Here is a 17,059-nt window from a genome sequence, read left to right on the forward strand (position 1 = left end):
ATACATTAAACTTATCCTATGGATGGTTTTTGTACTTCTTCTCGAGTGCATCGAAATATTATTTTATTATAGACTACACATAGTACTTACTTGGAGAGAAGAGAAAAAAAAAAAGTACATCATAAGTGTTTTTTTAAAATTTAAAGTCAGTTGATATTTGATTCTTGAAAGACATAGTAGTCGAACTGATATTACCATTTGGAACGCCCTTTTGAAGAATAAAAACACAATAAATATTTAAACAAACCATTATTAATATGATTTACATATGTATGTGATCCATTCTTTATCATCATCATTCTAAATTTGAAAAGCCACCTGAAATACATACTCTCGAGCTATTAATTAAATTGAGCTGGTTGTACGGATCGTTCAACATTTATTATGTATATCAAAACATACATCTTCGTCATTAGTATTTTATCAATTTCCTTCACAGGTGAGTTTTATTTTGATATCAATTAATTGGTATTGCTTCATTTTGCTTATTATAATAGTTTATTCTGTGTTTTATGTACATAATATATAAATTAAAAGAACATGCTTCTAATATGTACAATATCATCGTTAAAAATAGGAAAGCACCTTGAACTTTTTATGTTATTCATGGTTAATTAATGATTATTTTTTTCAGAGTCGCATTTAAATTTAAGTCATGATGGGCTATGAATTTGTAATATGAACTAAATATGTGGTGTCATAGAAGTTTTTACTAATTAGCTTATTATATCCCCACCGGCTTATTCATAGAATGCTATTCAAAAAGTTTTGTGATCCATTTTTATTATATGAGTACAAAAAACAAACATTTTATTGACAAATTTTTAGCTCAAAAAATATATTTTTCCGAATTCATTTGAATCAGTTTATCCCAACTTTAAAAATGTCAATTTGTCAAGGGAATGACTTGTAACTTGTAAGACATAGCGTCACATATCTCTTCTTCATCTTTTTGTAGATAAAGAAATATCCTACATATATATTTTTAGAATGTAGAAATCATATTGCAAAGACTTTTAGATGTACCTACATTTATATGCGTACACTTTCTTTAACTCATGAGATGTATGAAATAACGTCATTGCCAAATCCTATCAAAAACAAAAAACAACCTTGTCTTTGTTTTATAAAGATTCACTTTGTTATGTTTTAATTCTTTAAAAACTTGTTTTGTTGTGGTAATTTATACTACTTTAAAAACACATTGATTCAATTCTACGTAAATGAAATGAATCATTAGCACTTTTTAATATCTGTACAAACACAATAGGAAATAAGTCCCAACTTTAATGTATTGTTATTATTGAGGGGATATTTTAATGGTTGACCAAAATTTTAATCAGAGGGGATATATATATATATGCATGGTTCTTCTTTTTTGAGCGAATTCCTTCTAAATTGATGGATGACTCATGATCAGCGAATGAAATATTTCTATTTGCTCTTATAATTTTTGAAAACCAATGTTATTAGATTCTCGTAATTCATAAACCTCAATCAAACCGCCGTTTTTCAAGTTGTTTTAACTTATATGTATGTACAATAAATGCTTATAATATATTGGAATATTATGTACCTTTGTAGTAGTATCCTAACTATACAGACTTATATATATATATATAATTTACAATACATTTGAAAGTGAGAAAAGTACGGAATAGTGGACAAGTGCAAAGAAATGCAATATGTATTTTCCTTCTTGCATATCCTTGATACGTAAATTTATATATGTTTCAAACTATCAGATCCTTTGTAATCCTTTTGAGTAATGTTACTCTGCTTAGTGTATTAATAAAATACTAATTTGCATCATTTGTGACCTATGATTAATATAATATGCAATATTTATGTTTCAGTCGGTTTTCCCTCGGATGATGACTACTATTATGACTATGATGAGTATGAAACATCATCGAATAGTGACAATAGTAAAGACAATGATTTCAATTTGGAGGCCTTGGTATCAGCATGGAGAGACTATGTAAAAGATAAAAAAGGACCTTCACGAAAGCCATCCCCATCCTCAAATAAAGCATCCTATCCCTCCATATCTAAAAATAAAAAACATCGAATTGAGGAAGAACCTGTAGAGGAGGATGACAAGGAGTCCTGTGTTCCAAGAGATAACTCCTACAATACCCCTGATGAGAAACAATGTGATAAGTGAGTATATAATAATTGATATCAAAGGGGCGTAAGCAGGATTGTATTGGGGGCTTGGTTTTTCGATTTTTTTTTTTGAAAAATTACAATTTTTGAAAAAAATAAAAATAAATAAACATAAAATTTGTAGGAAACAAATTTCAAAATTTTGTAGCTATTTTCAAAAAAAAAATTCCGAAATCCAGAGTTGTTTACAAAAAAATTTCTAAATTAAATTTAAGTTATAAAACTTTTCATAGATAAAAACTTTTATAAAATTTTAAATTTTTTCAAAAATTCATAGTTATTCAAAGACAATTAAATTTTTCGGGGAAAAAATCAAAAATCTATAGCTATTCTCAAAAAGTTAAATTTAAAAAAAAAATTCCAACATACAGAGTTTTATCCAAAAAATATTCTAAAATTAAATTTTATTTATAAATTTTTTTGGGAAAAAATAAATTATGTAAAATTTTTTGGAAAAAAAAAATTCTATAAAATTTTTGGGGAAAATAAATTATATAAAATTCATAGCTATTCACAGACAATTAAATTTTTCGGAAGAAAATTTCAAATAATACCTTTTCTAGTAAGAATCAAAAGTTCCTTAATATTGGGGGGGGGCTACATCTCCTCCCCCTGTGGACGCCCTTGTATTAGAGTATACCTGGAGCGGAGTCCTCGAAGCTCTCAACTAACTATCCTTATTTTTTTATGCAATAATAATAATAATGATAATCCCTCTGACCTTTGAAAGTTTAATTCATTTAAATTTACGAATACATTTTTGACCCTAGATACTATGAATGTAATATTAAGGGTGAAGTCAAGGAGAAGCTGTGTCTTGATGGTCTCGTCTTTGATCTCAAACAAGAAAGATGTGATTATCCAGCCAAAGTGGATTGTGCAAACAGAACCGAATTACGTAAGTTGGACACAATTACCTTTAGTTGAACTAATTTGTATGTTTAGAAAGTGAGACTATCTTATGCATATATCTTATACAACTATGTACACATAATATGCTTATTTCAAAATTATGTGAAACATCTCTACTTTGATAAGTGATTGATGATATGCTTCAAGATTTATATATTTGAAAAAAGAGTAGCACTCTAGCTCATGACCATGAAAAAGGTTATTTGCTCTCTGCAACGTCGTCTCCTCTGTGTTTTATTTTTGAATTAAATTACATGGAATTATTGTTACACATCATCAATTTGATGGAATTGAAAGTCTTTATTCGATCATGGTGACTAGATATTTAGGCATCTTGAGCCCACAAAATAGTGCTAATTAAATTGAGTGACTGATAAGTGTCAATGACCCATGATTCTCATATATTATAACTTTTTGTTTGTTTGCTAGCTCTCTTTCTTTGCCTCCCAGCTCCAGGCCATAGGATAGCTATCCATTTATCTACCATTATTTATAAATACAAACCATTTTAAAACAAACAAACAAACAGCTTCTTAGTAGTGTATGGTAACAATGGTTATAATTTTAATGAATGGATGTTTGTGTGTAGAAAATATTACTTTTTGATTATTAATGCGTAGGCTTTCTTTTCTGTATTTTCTAGAAATGCTAGGCACTAATATAAAATACAACGGTTATCCCAATAACTGGAATACTCTCTTAAAAGTCACTATCTCACCTTTCAATTGAGTTACTGCCATTGTGTAAGTTTGTATGATTGTTTGTTCCATGCAACTAACCAAATAAATGAAACTGGACTCTTTGTTCGACCAACATGAATATAAGTATCCTTTGGTCAGAGCGTTTATCATCAAAGATTCAATTCAATGAATAACTCATACTCTTGAGTTATTCACTCTTGATTTGGAAGTAAAATATGCATACACATAATTTAGTTTGAATTTGTAACTATTTTCAAACTAACTTCTTACTTGCATAGTGATTGACGACACTTCATTGTCGTTCTAATATTGGACAAGTTGACATTTAAAAAAAAAAAAAAATCATGGATGAAAAAAAATATAATAATAACTACAATTAAAATGAGGAACAACAGAACCAGTTATTGGAGTTGGTTCTCCAATAAACAATCACCTTTATAAAAAAAATTCAAGGTTTTTTATAAAAATATTTTTTATGAATGTATCGTTGATACCAACGTTGTTACAATGGTTAATCCATACCTAGAAAAAGTCTATTTTTGCACAAATATAATATTTATAAGAAATATTATATACATATACTATAGAGTATAACACAAAATTATAAATTTATATTTCAACGAATTAACAGCAATTCTTTCAACCTTGGATCAAAGACGATCTATTAATTTAACTTAGCTAATATGTAGCTATAAAAAATATCAAAGAAGGCTCCTGAAGGTTTTCATTAATTTTGATAAGAATTAATCAATTGACCAGTTTTTTTATCCATCTTACTCTATTTGTAGGTTACACAGTGTATTTTTATACCTCTAAAATGCGTGATCTATTGGAGTAGGGTTTTTCTAAAGACTATAAATAAAGGAATGATTATGAAGCATTTGTCAACGGTTGATTGCTTTAGATATTTTCCAAATGAAATAACAATAATTGCTAATGTAAATTGTCCTTTAAATACCATTTTTACCAAATTTTTATTTACAGAGGAAGCAACACCGTCTGAAAACTGCCCTCGTCAAAATGGCTTCTTCCCTTGGCCATCTGAATTATCTTGCCAAAAATTTTGGGATTGTCGTGAAGGTTAGCCAAACTTAAAAAAAAATGCAGAATTTTTTTTTTAAATTTGCTTAATCGCATTTTAGGAAAAGGATATCTACAAACTTGTCCTGAAGGAGTCATTTTCGATCCTAAAATTGATGCTTGTGTCACACCAGATCAGTCTGCACGCAAGGAATGTACAAATGGGAAATTTTTTGGATATGACTGTCCTTCCTACACACCCGAACAGTAATTTTTTTTTTTTTATATTTTCTTCAATATAATGAAAATCATTTGTTTGTTTTTATTGTAGAAAACTAAGGTTTGGTAATCATGATCGTCTTGCTCATCCGGATGATTGTCAAAAATTTTACTCTTGCTTACGAGAAGGAAGTCCACGTTTAGCTGCATGTCCCAAGAATACTGTATTTAATAATGAAACTGGTCATTGTGGAGAGCCTGCTGGTGTTCCTGGATGGTGAGTTATTATTTGACATTATTTAAATAATTTTATGTAAATGAGAGTATTTCTTCTTGTTTTATAGTGAAGACTTTTGGAAGAAAAAGAGTGAAGACGAATATGATTATTATTACTAAAGTTCTTATTAATTTGATATACATAAATAAATAGTAATATGTATATCTGGGTGTTCATACTCAAAAATATGTATATCCATTATAAAAACGCACAGTTTTGTCATAATTTAAGTTACACAGTGTACGTAGTTAATGTATTCCGACAATAACAACGATAAAAAAAATACAAGCATATCCATTTTATTTTATTTAAGAATGTTTCATTATTCATGATCTTAAAAAATTATAATTAAGTTAATGGAACGATGTAGCTCATTGGACAACGTGCTATGGAAAAATTATTCTCTAGAAATCATTGTGCGCAAGGTTAATAGAAATACAAGGTTATACCATAACGCGTTTACTGGGCCGTGCAGAATTATTTACCGATTTTTGTTCAGAATATATCGCAGACAATAATGAAATTTCGAATGACTTGAGAAACAATTTATTCATACATTTTTAGAATAATAAAATAGTTTGTGATCAAATTTAATCAATGTAGCCACCATTTGACTCAATCACACTGGTCAGGCGACGTCTGAAGCTGCCACAGACTTGCTGGATGTAATCGGCGTCCATGGAGGCCCAGGCCTTGTTGACAGCAGCCTTTAAGGCATTTATGTTCTTGTGTCGTTTTTGTAGGCCTTGGTCTCCACGTGCGCCTAGATAGAGAAGTCTAGTGGGTTCAGATCTGGGCTCTGAGGGGGCCAGTAGTCCTTGGGCCAAAAGTTCATGTTGTCCTTGAGCCACTCCTGAGCTTTCTTGGAAGTGTGGGTGGGTGCTCTATCTTGTTGAAAAACCGAAGGAGAGTTGCTGACTATGGATTTGATCCACGGAAGGACCTTGGACGCCAGAATCTTCACATAATCCTCCGCTGTTAATCTGTAGCCAGTGGGGAACCATACCGGTTTCATGGCCTTCCCGTTGGAGGCCACGAGACCCAACATCATCACCGAAGCAGGGTGCTTTGTTGTTGCCACATGGCGGTGCTTATCTTGCACATGTCCAAAGCTCACAACACGGTCATTTTGCCTGTTGAAAACAGGATCGACTGAAAAAGTTTTCTCATCTGAATAAATTAATATGCGTCTAGATGAGCTCTTGATATCATTCAAGATTTTCTTGGTACACTCAAGTCTGACTTCTCGCTGACGTTCAGTTAGTAGAGGGCGTTCAGTACGCCTCAGGGGCTTTCCTCCAGCCCTTTTCAATGCCATTGAAACAGTAGATCTCGACGTTCCCATCTTTCTGGCAATGTCGGCAATGGGCCTGTTGGGAGTCCTCTTGAACACTGCCTTTACTTGCCTTGTTGAGACAGTGGGCTTCCTGCCAGCCCCAGGGAATGCTTGAGATCACCCCCAGCCTCCAAGCGCTTGGAAACGTTGTAAATTGTCTTCAACGAGGCCCCAACCTGTTCCTTAATGTTGTTATGAGGCACTCCCGCTCGGAGGAGGGCTGCAATTTCGATCCTCTTTGTTTCCTGATTGGACATAGTCTCACGTGTGGAAGTTGTTACGCTCTCACAGGAAGGATTTTTGTTTATTTTAACAGTAAAAATACGAAACAATCAGATTGGCTGCCACAAAACCTCTTAAAAAGTATATTTACATCATCGGTAAATAATTTTGCACGGCCCGGTACGACTGATGTTTGACTTTCACCACGCTTTTAACAGTGATGTCATAGTGGATGAGTGGTTGCGTGTTTCTTCATTATCTGTTTTTCTTTCCCAGCAATCGGTACGATACAATAAATTGAAAATTGTATCAGTGGTGATGTCATAGACTATGAGTGGTTGTGTGTTTTCTCAAAATCTGTCTGTCTTGCCAGCAGTCAGTACAATACATCAGATTGGAAATTCTAGCAATCCCGATTCCATGATAGTCTAACCTTGTATTTCTATTAACCTTGATTGTGGTTAGGTTTGCAGCCCGGTCGTTCCTAGAGAAAGTAATATATTCTAAGTATATGGGCTTCAAAGAAGATTCCTAGGTCAGAAGTAGTAAATGTAATGCTATAATGTTTACATATATTCAATGAGTGCATCTCAATTAAAGGAACATTTAAAAAAAAGTTACATAATAACAATGAGAGTACCCATAAACACTAACAACCGACCAACTTAATTTTATTTGTTCAATTAAAGTAATTGAACAACTCCGGTATCTCCATATAAATATATTTCCATCGCTTGTGAGACTGATAGCCAATATGTAAGCAAATTTTATACATTAATTTTCTGAGGTCATATAAAAAAAGGATCTCGTTAGAAAGGGAGTTAAGTATAAGGTATTTACGTACCGTCATAAGGAAAAATCGCTGATCTGGGCCAATGAGACATTTTTTTTGGTAAAATAATACAAAATATGTAGATACAAACGGGGACAATGCTTGCTATCGTCTGGGGAGGGGGAAGCTTAGCCCCTAAAATTATCAACACCCAAATATATCAGTTATATATATCTAATCTTGTTCATTATTGGTCACATCGGATCATACGTTAAGGAGTTGTAAAGGTGAGAGTTTAACAGCAAATGAGTTTCGTTTAGTATTTGTTGCGTCTTGACGAGGGAGAGACACAAGCTTATTTATAATAGGAGAGATCCAGGATGACCAAGAGACATGAGGAGAAGAATTCACGTGGAGGAATAATGTAACACTAGATCATGTGTATTTTAACTATACTCTAATATATTTACAAAAGACGATACTATTTATAACACGTAAAACACAGTACTTATAATACATAGACGAAGAAGATAAAAACATGTAAGGAGATATTAAATACATAACAGTATTGCACTTCAGTCGTGAATTATCATGCATCGAATATGGAGGTCTCAAAGGAAGAAGAAAGCGACCCAGAAAATTTGCGATGTATACTGGGCCGATACTCTTTCTGTTCGAGTTGTACAGCAGTGGCTAGAACAATTTTTCTTCTTTCTTTTTTTCTCTCAATTATCCCCTATACTGTGAAAAACTTGGCAGTTTGAAGCTGGCGATAGAACAAAAGCTGTCAGCATTGGTGAATAAGAGATAACCAGACATATTGAAGACAATGCCAGGCCAATTAAATTTTTGTTGACGAGCCAGAAGCACCGGGAGCTCGGATGAGATGTTCTTATGCATACAATTGTATCACTTCTTATAGCACAGTGAGCTGCAGCAGCAAAGTTTTGCAAAAAAAAAAAAAAAATACTATCAAAAAATGCCCCCCTCCAAACTCATAACAAAACTCTGACATCTGGGTTTCAGAATCTGTTGAGAATAACATATTGCAGTTAAGGAACCATAGTTGTCAACTTTGAATTTTCTAAATGTGGTCAAATTTTCCTACTACTGACAATGAACTGAATGAAGCTCTCGACATCCTTGCGGGTTGGAACAAGCCTTTTCTCAAGCTCAGTAGATTCATCCTTCTGTTCTTTCCTGAACTCCAGCTCTCTCAAGTGAAAAAACTCATGGCATTCAACTCCTCTTTCTGTCAAGATCCTCTGAAGATTTGACTGACCGAAAAGCCTACTGAGATCTGCCCTCAAAGATTTGGCAACCTGGAGGGTCTGAGGCCTTGACAGATTGGCAGAATGCAGAGTGGAGAGGAAAGTATGAGCAGAGAAATGGCTTGAGTTAGCTTAAAGTAAGCTTCCGTACATCTGAAGGTGGATGGGCGTCCGGTGACGTTTGACAGGACAACATCACCAGAACAAGATGGGCTCAGGTCACTCAGTGCAGCATTTTGAAGTTGGCATTTTCCTTTTGGTGACATTTTCGTGAGATGTTAGAAGAACTTGCCATCAGATAGCATGTATGTCTTATCCTTTTCCGACCTCCTGTTTGCATTTAGGACAGGTCTGGAGAACCTTGGGAGTTTTTTTAGGGAGTATTTTGGGTCTGCCTAAAGGGACAGGGGAATCAATACATATCACGACTTACCGACCTTACAAATGCAACAGTAATAGTCAACATTGGGGTTAGGGTTGGCCCTTGTGGGGATGGGAAGGTTGTTGAAGTAATCTACAATTACCAAGACCTTAAAAGCCGCTTGCGTTGATTGTGGCTTTGAGGTAAACCTTCCCCACTCATCACGTTTCCTCGGGAAGAAACGGCAGGAATTACAGATCTAAGATGGAAGACAGTCCTTTTTGATTTTGAGAAATTTTGATTGTCCATGTACCCACTGAAAACATTGAAAACCGTTGACTTTTAGCTTTTGCTCCTCTGAGAATGGCCTCAAACTAGCTCTTCTCCAACGCACCATACAAATGTTGGCACAATGTGCCTCGTGAAGCATCCTCTTGAAGGCATCTTGTTGTTTAGTGCATACCAAGGTTAATAGAAATACAAGATAAACCATCATGTAATCGGGCTTGCTAGAATTTTCAATTAGATGTATCGTACCGGCTGCTGGACAAGATAGGCAGATTTTGAGAAAACACGCAACTACTCATAGTCTCCGACGTCACTATTGCTAGAATTTTCAACTTACTCTGTCCTACCGCCTGCTGGGCAACAAATTTTGAGAAAACACACAATCACTCATACACTATGACGTCTATTTTTAAAAGTGTGGTATAAGTTAAACATAGTCGTACACGTGTTATGCTATAACCTTATATTTCTATTAACCTTGAGTGCATACTACATTCCCCGAAAAACAATCAAATAACATGGCGTGTCATTCGCCTATCTATGCATTTAAAATGTCACGTTCTTTTACTTTCAATGCACATCAACTACGCAATAGGATGGCTGGAGATGACATTGTTAATCGATAATGTAATAATAAATGAACGAAGGATACTAAATGTATCCTTTTTATTTATTTTTTGGAATTATTATATAACCCCACAACACATGTGAGATTTTATTCACATACTGAGAGCTGATATCTACAAGATAAGATTATGATATGGGAAAAATATATAATCATATGGCTACTGAAGCTTCAACAAATTGGAAATCCCATTTTTATGTGGTTTAAAGTCATGTTTTTGCCGAAATTTAGAAATTACAAAGTTCAAAACTATGGTTCCTTATCTATAATATTTTATTCTCAAAAGACTCTGAACCCCAGATGGCACAGCTTTTGAGTTTGGAGTGTTATTTTGATGGCATGTTTTTGTAAAACTATGTTGCTTCAGTTCACTCTGATAACATTGAAATAAAGCGCGAAATATGAAATTACTTTCCCCAATCTAATATAACGCGCGATGTATGTACAGGGTTGATCTTATCTAGTGGTACACATATTATTTTTTTAATTGTAAAATTTAAATGAGAGGTTTTGTGGGAACATTGAATTAAGAAAATCTTTCGAAAATAGTGCTCGACACAACTTTTATTGAATATGTGAGCTCTCAGCTCTAATAATTGCCTAAATCCCTTGGCAGATCTTGAGTATGTAGTAAGGCTCGAGCTTGATCCACTCCTTCATGGTAAAAGCATCTAGAGACTGGACACTCATGCGAGGAGTAGCACACATCCTCTCCTCTAGACGCACCTGGAAATTTAAGTGTTTTTTGTCTGGAGAAGAGGTTGGCACACATGTTGTGTTCCCTAAAGTTGTCTCCCAAGAATGCTTGGATTTTATCTCCATCTTGAGTGAAAACAGAGTTGTCCCCGAACTTTTTTTTAGCCCCAGGTAGGACTTTCTTATCCAGAAGTTCGATGTCACCATCTGCATTGAGCCGCTCCTTCCTCTCCACAAAAATGGGAGGGCAGACTCCACAACGCCCAAGACCATGGTTCCGGTTGGATTTTTGTTCTAAAGACATGTATGTCTCACTGAATTTGAGACATTGTCTGGATATTTGGTGATGTAGCGCTTATTCTGCTAATTCACGTTGGGATCGACGGTAAAAAATGTTTCATCAGAATAGCGCAAATGTTGTCCTCCGTGATTTTGTACCAATGTCATTCCGGATTGAAAATAATAAAATGTGTACCACTGAATAAAAACAATCCTGTATAAAGTACATGAACGTGATGTATCCGACAATGCGTGACTTACCCTATAGTTATTTTTTAAATAAATATTATATACACATATAAACATTTTAGCCGGGTAGGGCTTCAGAAACTATTTTTTTGGCTGAAGGAGCTGTGTCCCTCCCTAATAGCGAAATTTGTTGAACTACTGGTTCATAAAATTAAAATTGTGACTTATTTAAGTCATTAGTGACGCCACAACATACAAACAAGAGAAATAATACCATAATATGGATTATGATGAATTAACAATTTATTGGCGTTAAATTTAAGAAAAGAGCCTCAATGTGGATATAGCGCATGCAATGGACAAATCAACACTTACAAGTTTCTAGTATGAAAATAAATATGCAAGCACTTTGTATTGAATACAAAGAAGATTATTGTAATGTAATGGTAAAATTATATTTATTAGTAAACATACATAGATTCACATAATATCGACTTACACCAGAATCTTTGTTTTTGTAATTGTTTACCTATAACTTCTTATGTTCATATTGAAACAAAGCAGTTAAGAAAAAATAAGAATGCTTCAAAAAGCATCTGAATCATTCGATTAAAAATTAATATTTATATATATATATTCACATTCCCTGACGATGGGATCAATTCAACTAATGCCAGATGGTTAACATTTTTCGAGGTCCTTAAGGAATAGGTGGGTATGCAGGCATAAATGGATATATCATTGAAGTAGGCTGTGTAGGATAAGGAAGTGCAGATAACGGTGGAACAGACGGGTTACAACTTGAAGCGTTCCAATTGCTATAATGTGGATAAGGAATTTGAATGGAAGGTGGGGGTAGAGCTCCAACTGGCTCTGGAATCCTTGAAGAAGGCATTGAAGATTCCTTAGCTATGATTTCTTTCATTTTATCAACTTTGACTCTCCGACTGTGAGAGAGGTTCCTTGCCTCCTAAATCAAGACATCCGTCAAAATTGGGACTTTGTCAATGCAGACAACTACACAAAAGATACAAACCTGAAACTTTTCCAGAAAATCATCTAAACTTTCTTCACTTCCGTCCAAGAATCCATCCGCGAGTTTTTCTGAGAATTCTTCTGCTTCAGCATAAGCAGCTTCAAGGAGTGACAAAAGGACATCAGGTTGGACTTTTTTGGATGTTTCATCAAGTTCAGATCGTACAACTTTGACATTTTTGGCTAATTCCACGGCCTCATTCCTTTTAGTAACAAGAGCCTCATATTCACTCTCAAGGATGGGCTTTTGCGATAAATTATATTCCGCCAGGCTCTTGTTACTCGCTAACAGCATTTCCTTTTCACGATAAAGTTCTTTGACCTAAAATTGTAACACGTAAATAACTCCCCAATTGAGTTCCGAGTCCATTTCATTTCTTCTTAGTTTTTACCTGGTTCAGTGACTTCACAAATTCATCCAACTTTTCATCTCCCTCCTCATTTAAATACTCCTCCAATTCTTCAGATGAAAGAGATCCAAGCTGTGCAATGGCAGCTGGATAGTCAGGTTGACGATGTGGTCCATACATCATGAGTTACCAATCCAATGTCGTTGCAGAATTTACAAAAGTTAATTCTTCCTAGTTTTTCTTTATTTGCCTCATACTAAGGGCAAAAGACAATTTACAGGATGAAATGACTCATTGGATATCCGCATGATCTCTCTTCACTTTTCTTCCGTTTGATGAGAGAATGAGTGTTTTTGTACAAACCCTATTTTGTACAAATAACATTCTGGCCATAAGTTCAGCTAGATAAAAAAGCATAAAATCTTGAATATTTTATTATACTTTAGTATTACTTATAACATTAATAATTATTTTAAATCTTATGTAATGTTCAGCAATATTTTATTTGTGCATATTTTGATTTATTCTTAATTATTACGAGAATTTCTTCTTCATATTGAATGATATGAGTTATACATTTAAAAAGATTTGAACATGTATAATATTTCGACTTGATATTCTTAGTGATTAGATAAGAATTTGACCTTATCAAAATACACACAGGCCAATCAATCGATGTAATTATTATTAAACAAAATAATTAGAAGTACGCTTTTCTCAGCTTTTTAAGTATAAAAAATAATATTCAAAAGGGAGATAATATTAATTTAGGGGATACCCAGAACAGAAAAAAATTAATTTCCTGTAAACAACTACGCATTTCTACTAAAAATTTAATATTTTAAATAAAAATTTTCTCCAAAAAATTTAAATTCGTATAAATAACTAAGCATTTTTGAAATTTTTCTCCAAAAAATTTAATTTTTTAATTTTTGCTATCCGTCGATAGGATTTTATCAAAATTCAAAACGTACTCATTGATGAGAAATTTGAGATTTTGTGTACGCTCAGTAGAGGGTGAGTTGAAAGAATTGTTGAAACTGTACTACTGTACTACTTTAGAAAAAGAAAAGATTTTTCATGGCCTTTTTAAATAAATTATATCCTTATTTTATTTAGCGCAATAATATTTCTTTCTACTTTAAAAATATATTTTTTCTATTTTTATGGTCGTTTTATTAAAAATTCATCTTGCTATTAAAATTTTTATGAAAATTATATCCAACGCAGGACCCTCAGACAAAGGAATATGTCTGGGGAAAGGGCCATAAAAACGGCCTTGAGGAAGGGCTGAGGCTATTGTGAAAGTGTGAGCGCATTATAAGTGAAATTATAATTCTTAGATATGTACTGAGTATTAATGATCTGAGAAAAGTCCCTGAGTATGTTCAATTTTGGGATGCCTTACATTGATTGAGCCGAAAACAATAGTTAATCCTATTCTTCTCCGTCCCCCCTAAATTTATATAGACGTGAATAATGACGTCATATTTAAGAAACGTCAAAAAACCAGAAGAAACTGAATACGATCGAGTGAGCAGAGAGCCTAGCTACTAGAAGAGGGGGAAAAGAAGAGAAGAATTCTTCATGTTGTACATTGTATGTTGTGGCTAAATTGAGACAATCTCTCTACAATAAATTCTGGTTGAAGCAAAATTAATTATACATAAAGCAGCGAAATTAGGTGCTATAAGACTCCATCTGGGAAGAGGAAGGGAAAATACATTGAAAAGTAAGAGGAGTGAAGTAACAACCTTAGTCTATTGTATATATTAATTAGTTAATTAATTATTAGCCTTGGTTAGGTGTAGTACTCTACTATTCCTACGATTGAAAAAGAATTGACTTGTAATGTATTGTGCATTAAATCTTTCAGATTGTTATTGACTTATTCGTCACACAAGTCCGAGGTCCGAACCTCTTGATTGAACTGCACTCCCTTTTCAGTGGATTGGATCCTATTTCCTTATAAAAATGACTGCTACAGTTCCGTTAATGGATGATATCGAAATCGGCGATGATGTCGATGATGGAGGATCAGCTTCTATCAAGGATGATTTTGCGTATCATAACAATGTTGCTGGAGCACCCAAAAAGATCCGAATGGGTACTGAATATTCATATTATAATATACATGATACAAAATAAATCAATAATAAGGATCCCATCCCGTAAAATACTTGAATTTTTAAATCCTTTCTTCATTTCAGGATTTTTAAGGAAGGTATATGGGCTTCTTGCTGTGCAACTATGTCTCACCACTGTGATTGCAAGCGTCTGTCTATTCACTCCTGCTGTCAAAGTGGCTGTTCAAGAAAACTCATGGCTTGTCATGGTAGCTTTTATCCTGAGCATTGGTATTCTTCTTGCTCTTCACATCAACAGACATAAAACACCACTCAATTTGATCCTTTTGGCTGCTTTCGTACGTACTATGTCTTTTATTGTATCTTTATCTTAGTTGTATTTGTTTTAGACTGTGGTTGAAGCATATACGGTTGGTGTCATAGTGTCTTTCTTTGACAAATTGGTCGTCATTGAAGCTTTTTTCATCACCGCTACCGTCGTTGTTGGATTGACCATTTTTACATTCAATACGAGCAGGGATTTCACCAAATGGGGCTCTGCGTGAGTATTTGTCATTAACATCTTGCTTCAATTGTATCATGTGTGAATCTTACAGACTCTTTATTGGACTTTGGGTTTTGATTATTGGAGGAATACTTAATTTATTTATGGGAGGAACTGGCTTTGATCTTCTTCTGACCATTGGCGGGACTATTTTATTTTCAGGTAGGTATCATTAATCATAGATATTCTTAATGTTATTACTTATAATTTCTTAGCATTTATTGTCTTTGACACTCAAATGATCATGACTAAAGTGTCTCCTGAGGAATATATTAGCGCTACCATCAACCTATACTTGGATATTATCAATCTTTTCATTGAAATTTTAAAATTGGTGGATAGAGGAAATTAAAAATCAGAGAAATGAATGTAATTTATTTTACTCTAATCTTGAAATATTTTAATTATTGTTCTATCATAAAGTATGATTAAATACATATAAATATCCATTGACATATATTTGTGATGTGAAGGTCACAAGAAGAATTAATGTTTTTTGTTATTTTTTTTTTGGATTTTAAAATACATTTAAATAATTATTTGAGTAAAAAATGTAATGTTTATTTTAGATTGGTGTACCTTATTAAAAATTTATATAAGTTGGGGGGAAAGTATTTTCGCATCTCTTCCCCAAATTATATAAATTTTTTACTGTACTAATACTATGTGAAATGTAGAAATTTCTTCACCAGTGGCGGTGATAGGAAATTTTGATGGGGGTGCTATGAAATATTTGGGGATTCTTATTATAAGTGAGATGTTTTGCTAATAAACATTTTATATTTGTCAAGTAAAGCAACAATAAGAAAATATATAAACGTATTAAGTTTTTATTTCAATATAACATTGCTTTAATAAGCTAATCGATGTTACAGGAAGGGTTAGAGAAATGCCAATTAGGTTAAATAAATCTATAAAAGCATCTCTGTAAGGGGGGTATGATATGGAAAAAATCTTTCGAACTGTGAATACATTGTCGAAGGGAGTTCTTTCTATTAGCCGTCGCACTTGATGAAGTTCCATAGCCAAATTTCTTCATTGATTCCATAATGCTTCATAATTAAATTTTATTGACTTTTTTGCGAACGTGTTAAGAAATGTTTTTCTTTTGAAAGGGTGCTTTTTCAATTCGGGGGGGGGCTTGAACACACCCTACCCCCCTATCGCCGCCACTGTTCTTCTACCTCGTACAGTACATAGTTTTATATACATGCTGCTACTCAATAAATACTGGCATTTATATTTAGCATTCATGTCCTGAGGTAGAAAATGTCTTTGTAAAAAGCCAGATGATATTTGTTTAAATATTATAAACAACATTTTTTCTTAAAAAAAGATTATCAATTTTGACAAGAACCGCTGTTTTTGTACAATATAGTACAATTTAATAAATTTTTAGACTGAGGTCCCATTTTTGGCAACTGACCTTTCCATTTCCTTAAGAACAGGCATTATCCGGGCACGTTGATTAATAAATAGGAATACTAGGGGTTCTCTCAGAAGATTAGGAGAAATGAGAAATATCTAAGAAAAAAATATTTTCTAGGAAATCTTGTATGCAACTATTTCATACAATAGGAGTCGATTTTATGGCGCATTTGTCTCAAGCTTTGCTCTCGATTGGGGGCCATGTTCTGGAGATATTTATTTACAATGTAAGTTTGGAAAAATAATTGATATTTTCTAAAATAGGCCATTTGTAAATA

At 33.4% G+C, this 17,059-nt stretch overlaps 3 protein-coding genes across 3 annotated transcripts; 2 read left to right on the forward strand and 1 right to left on the reverse strand.

Moving 5' to 3' along the window:
* LOC121127845 (protein obstructor-E) lies at window positions 1-5,605 on the forward strand. The gene is made up of 7 exons (XM_040723387.2): window positions 1-439; window positions 1,857-2,163; window positions 2,940-3,067; window positions 4,767-4,862; window positions 4,925-5,069; window positions 5,134-5,298; window positions 5,366-5,605. The coding sequence occupies exons 1-7, from the start codon at window positions 385-387 to the stop codon at window positions 5,415-5,417; spliced, it is 948 nt and encodes a 315-aa protein (XP_040579321.1). The 5' UTR covers window positions 1-384; the 3' UTR covers window positions 5,418-5,605.
* A 6,173-nt stretch (window positions 5,606-11,778) lies between these two features.
* On the reverse strand, window positions 11,779-13,051 carry LOC121127892 (vacuolar protein sorting-associated protein 37B). Its single transcript, XM_040723459.2, has 3 exons — window positions 12,765-13,051; window positions 12,374-12,694; window positions 11,779-12,307 (listed from the first exon to the last, which is right to left on the reverse strand). Exons 1-3 carry the CDS (start codon window positions 12,903-12,905, stop codon window positions 12,038-12,040), a joined length of 732 nt encoding a protein of 243 aa, XP_040579393.1. The 5' UTR covers window positions 12,906-13,051; the 3' UTR covers window positions 11,779-12,037.
* Window positions 13,052-14,218: 1,167 nt separating this feature from the next.
* Window positions 14,219-15,806, forward strand: LOC121128056 (protein lifeguard 4). Its single transcript, XM_040723625.2, has 6 exons — window positions 14,219-14,454; window positions 14,599-14,829; window positions 14,933-15,147; window positions 15,199-15,350; window positions 15,406-15,515; window positions 15,569-15,806. Exons 2-6 carry the CDS (start codon window positions 14,697-14,699, stop codon window positions 15,703-15,705), a joined length of 747 nt encoding a protein of 248 aa, XP_040579559.1. The 5' UTR covers window positions 14,219-14,454; window positions 14,599-14,696; the 3' UTR covers window positions 15,706-15,806.
* Window positions 15,807-17,059: the final 1,253 nt, after the last annotated feature.

This window comes from Lepeophtheirus salmonis, chromosome 13, assembly GCF_016086655.4.
Source record: "Lepeophtheirus salmonis chromosome 13, UVic_Lsal_1.4, whole genome shotgun sequence".
NCBI lineage: Eukaryota > Metazoa > Arthropoda > Copepoda > Siphonostomatoida > Caligidae > Lepeophtheirus > Lepeophtheirus salmonis.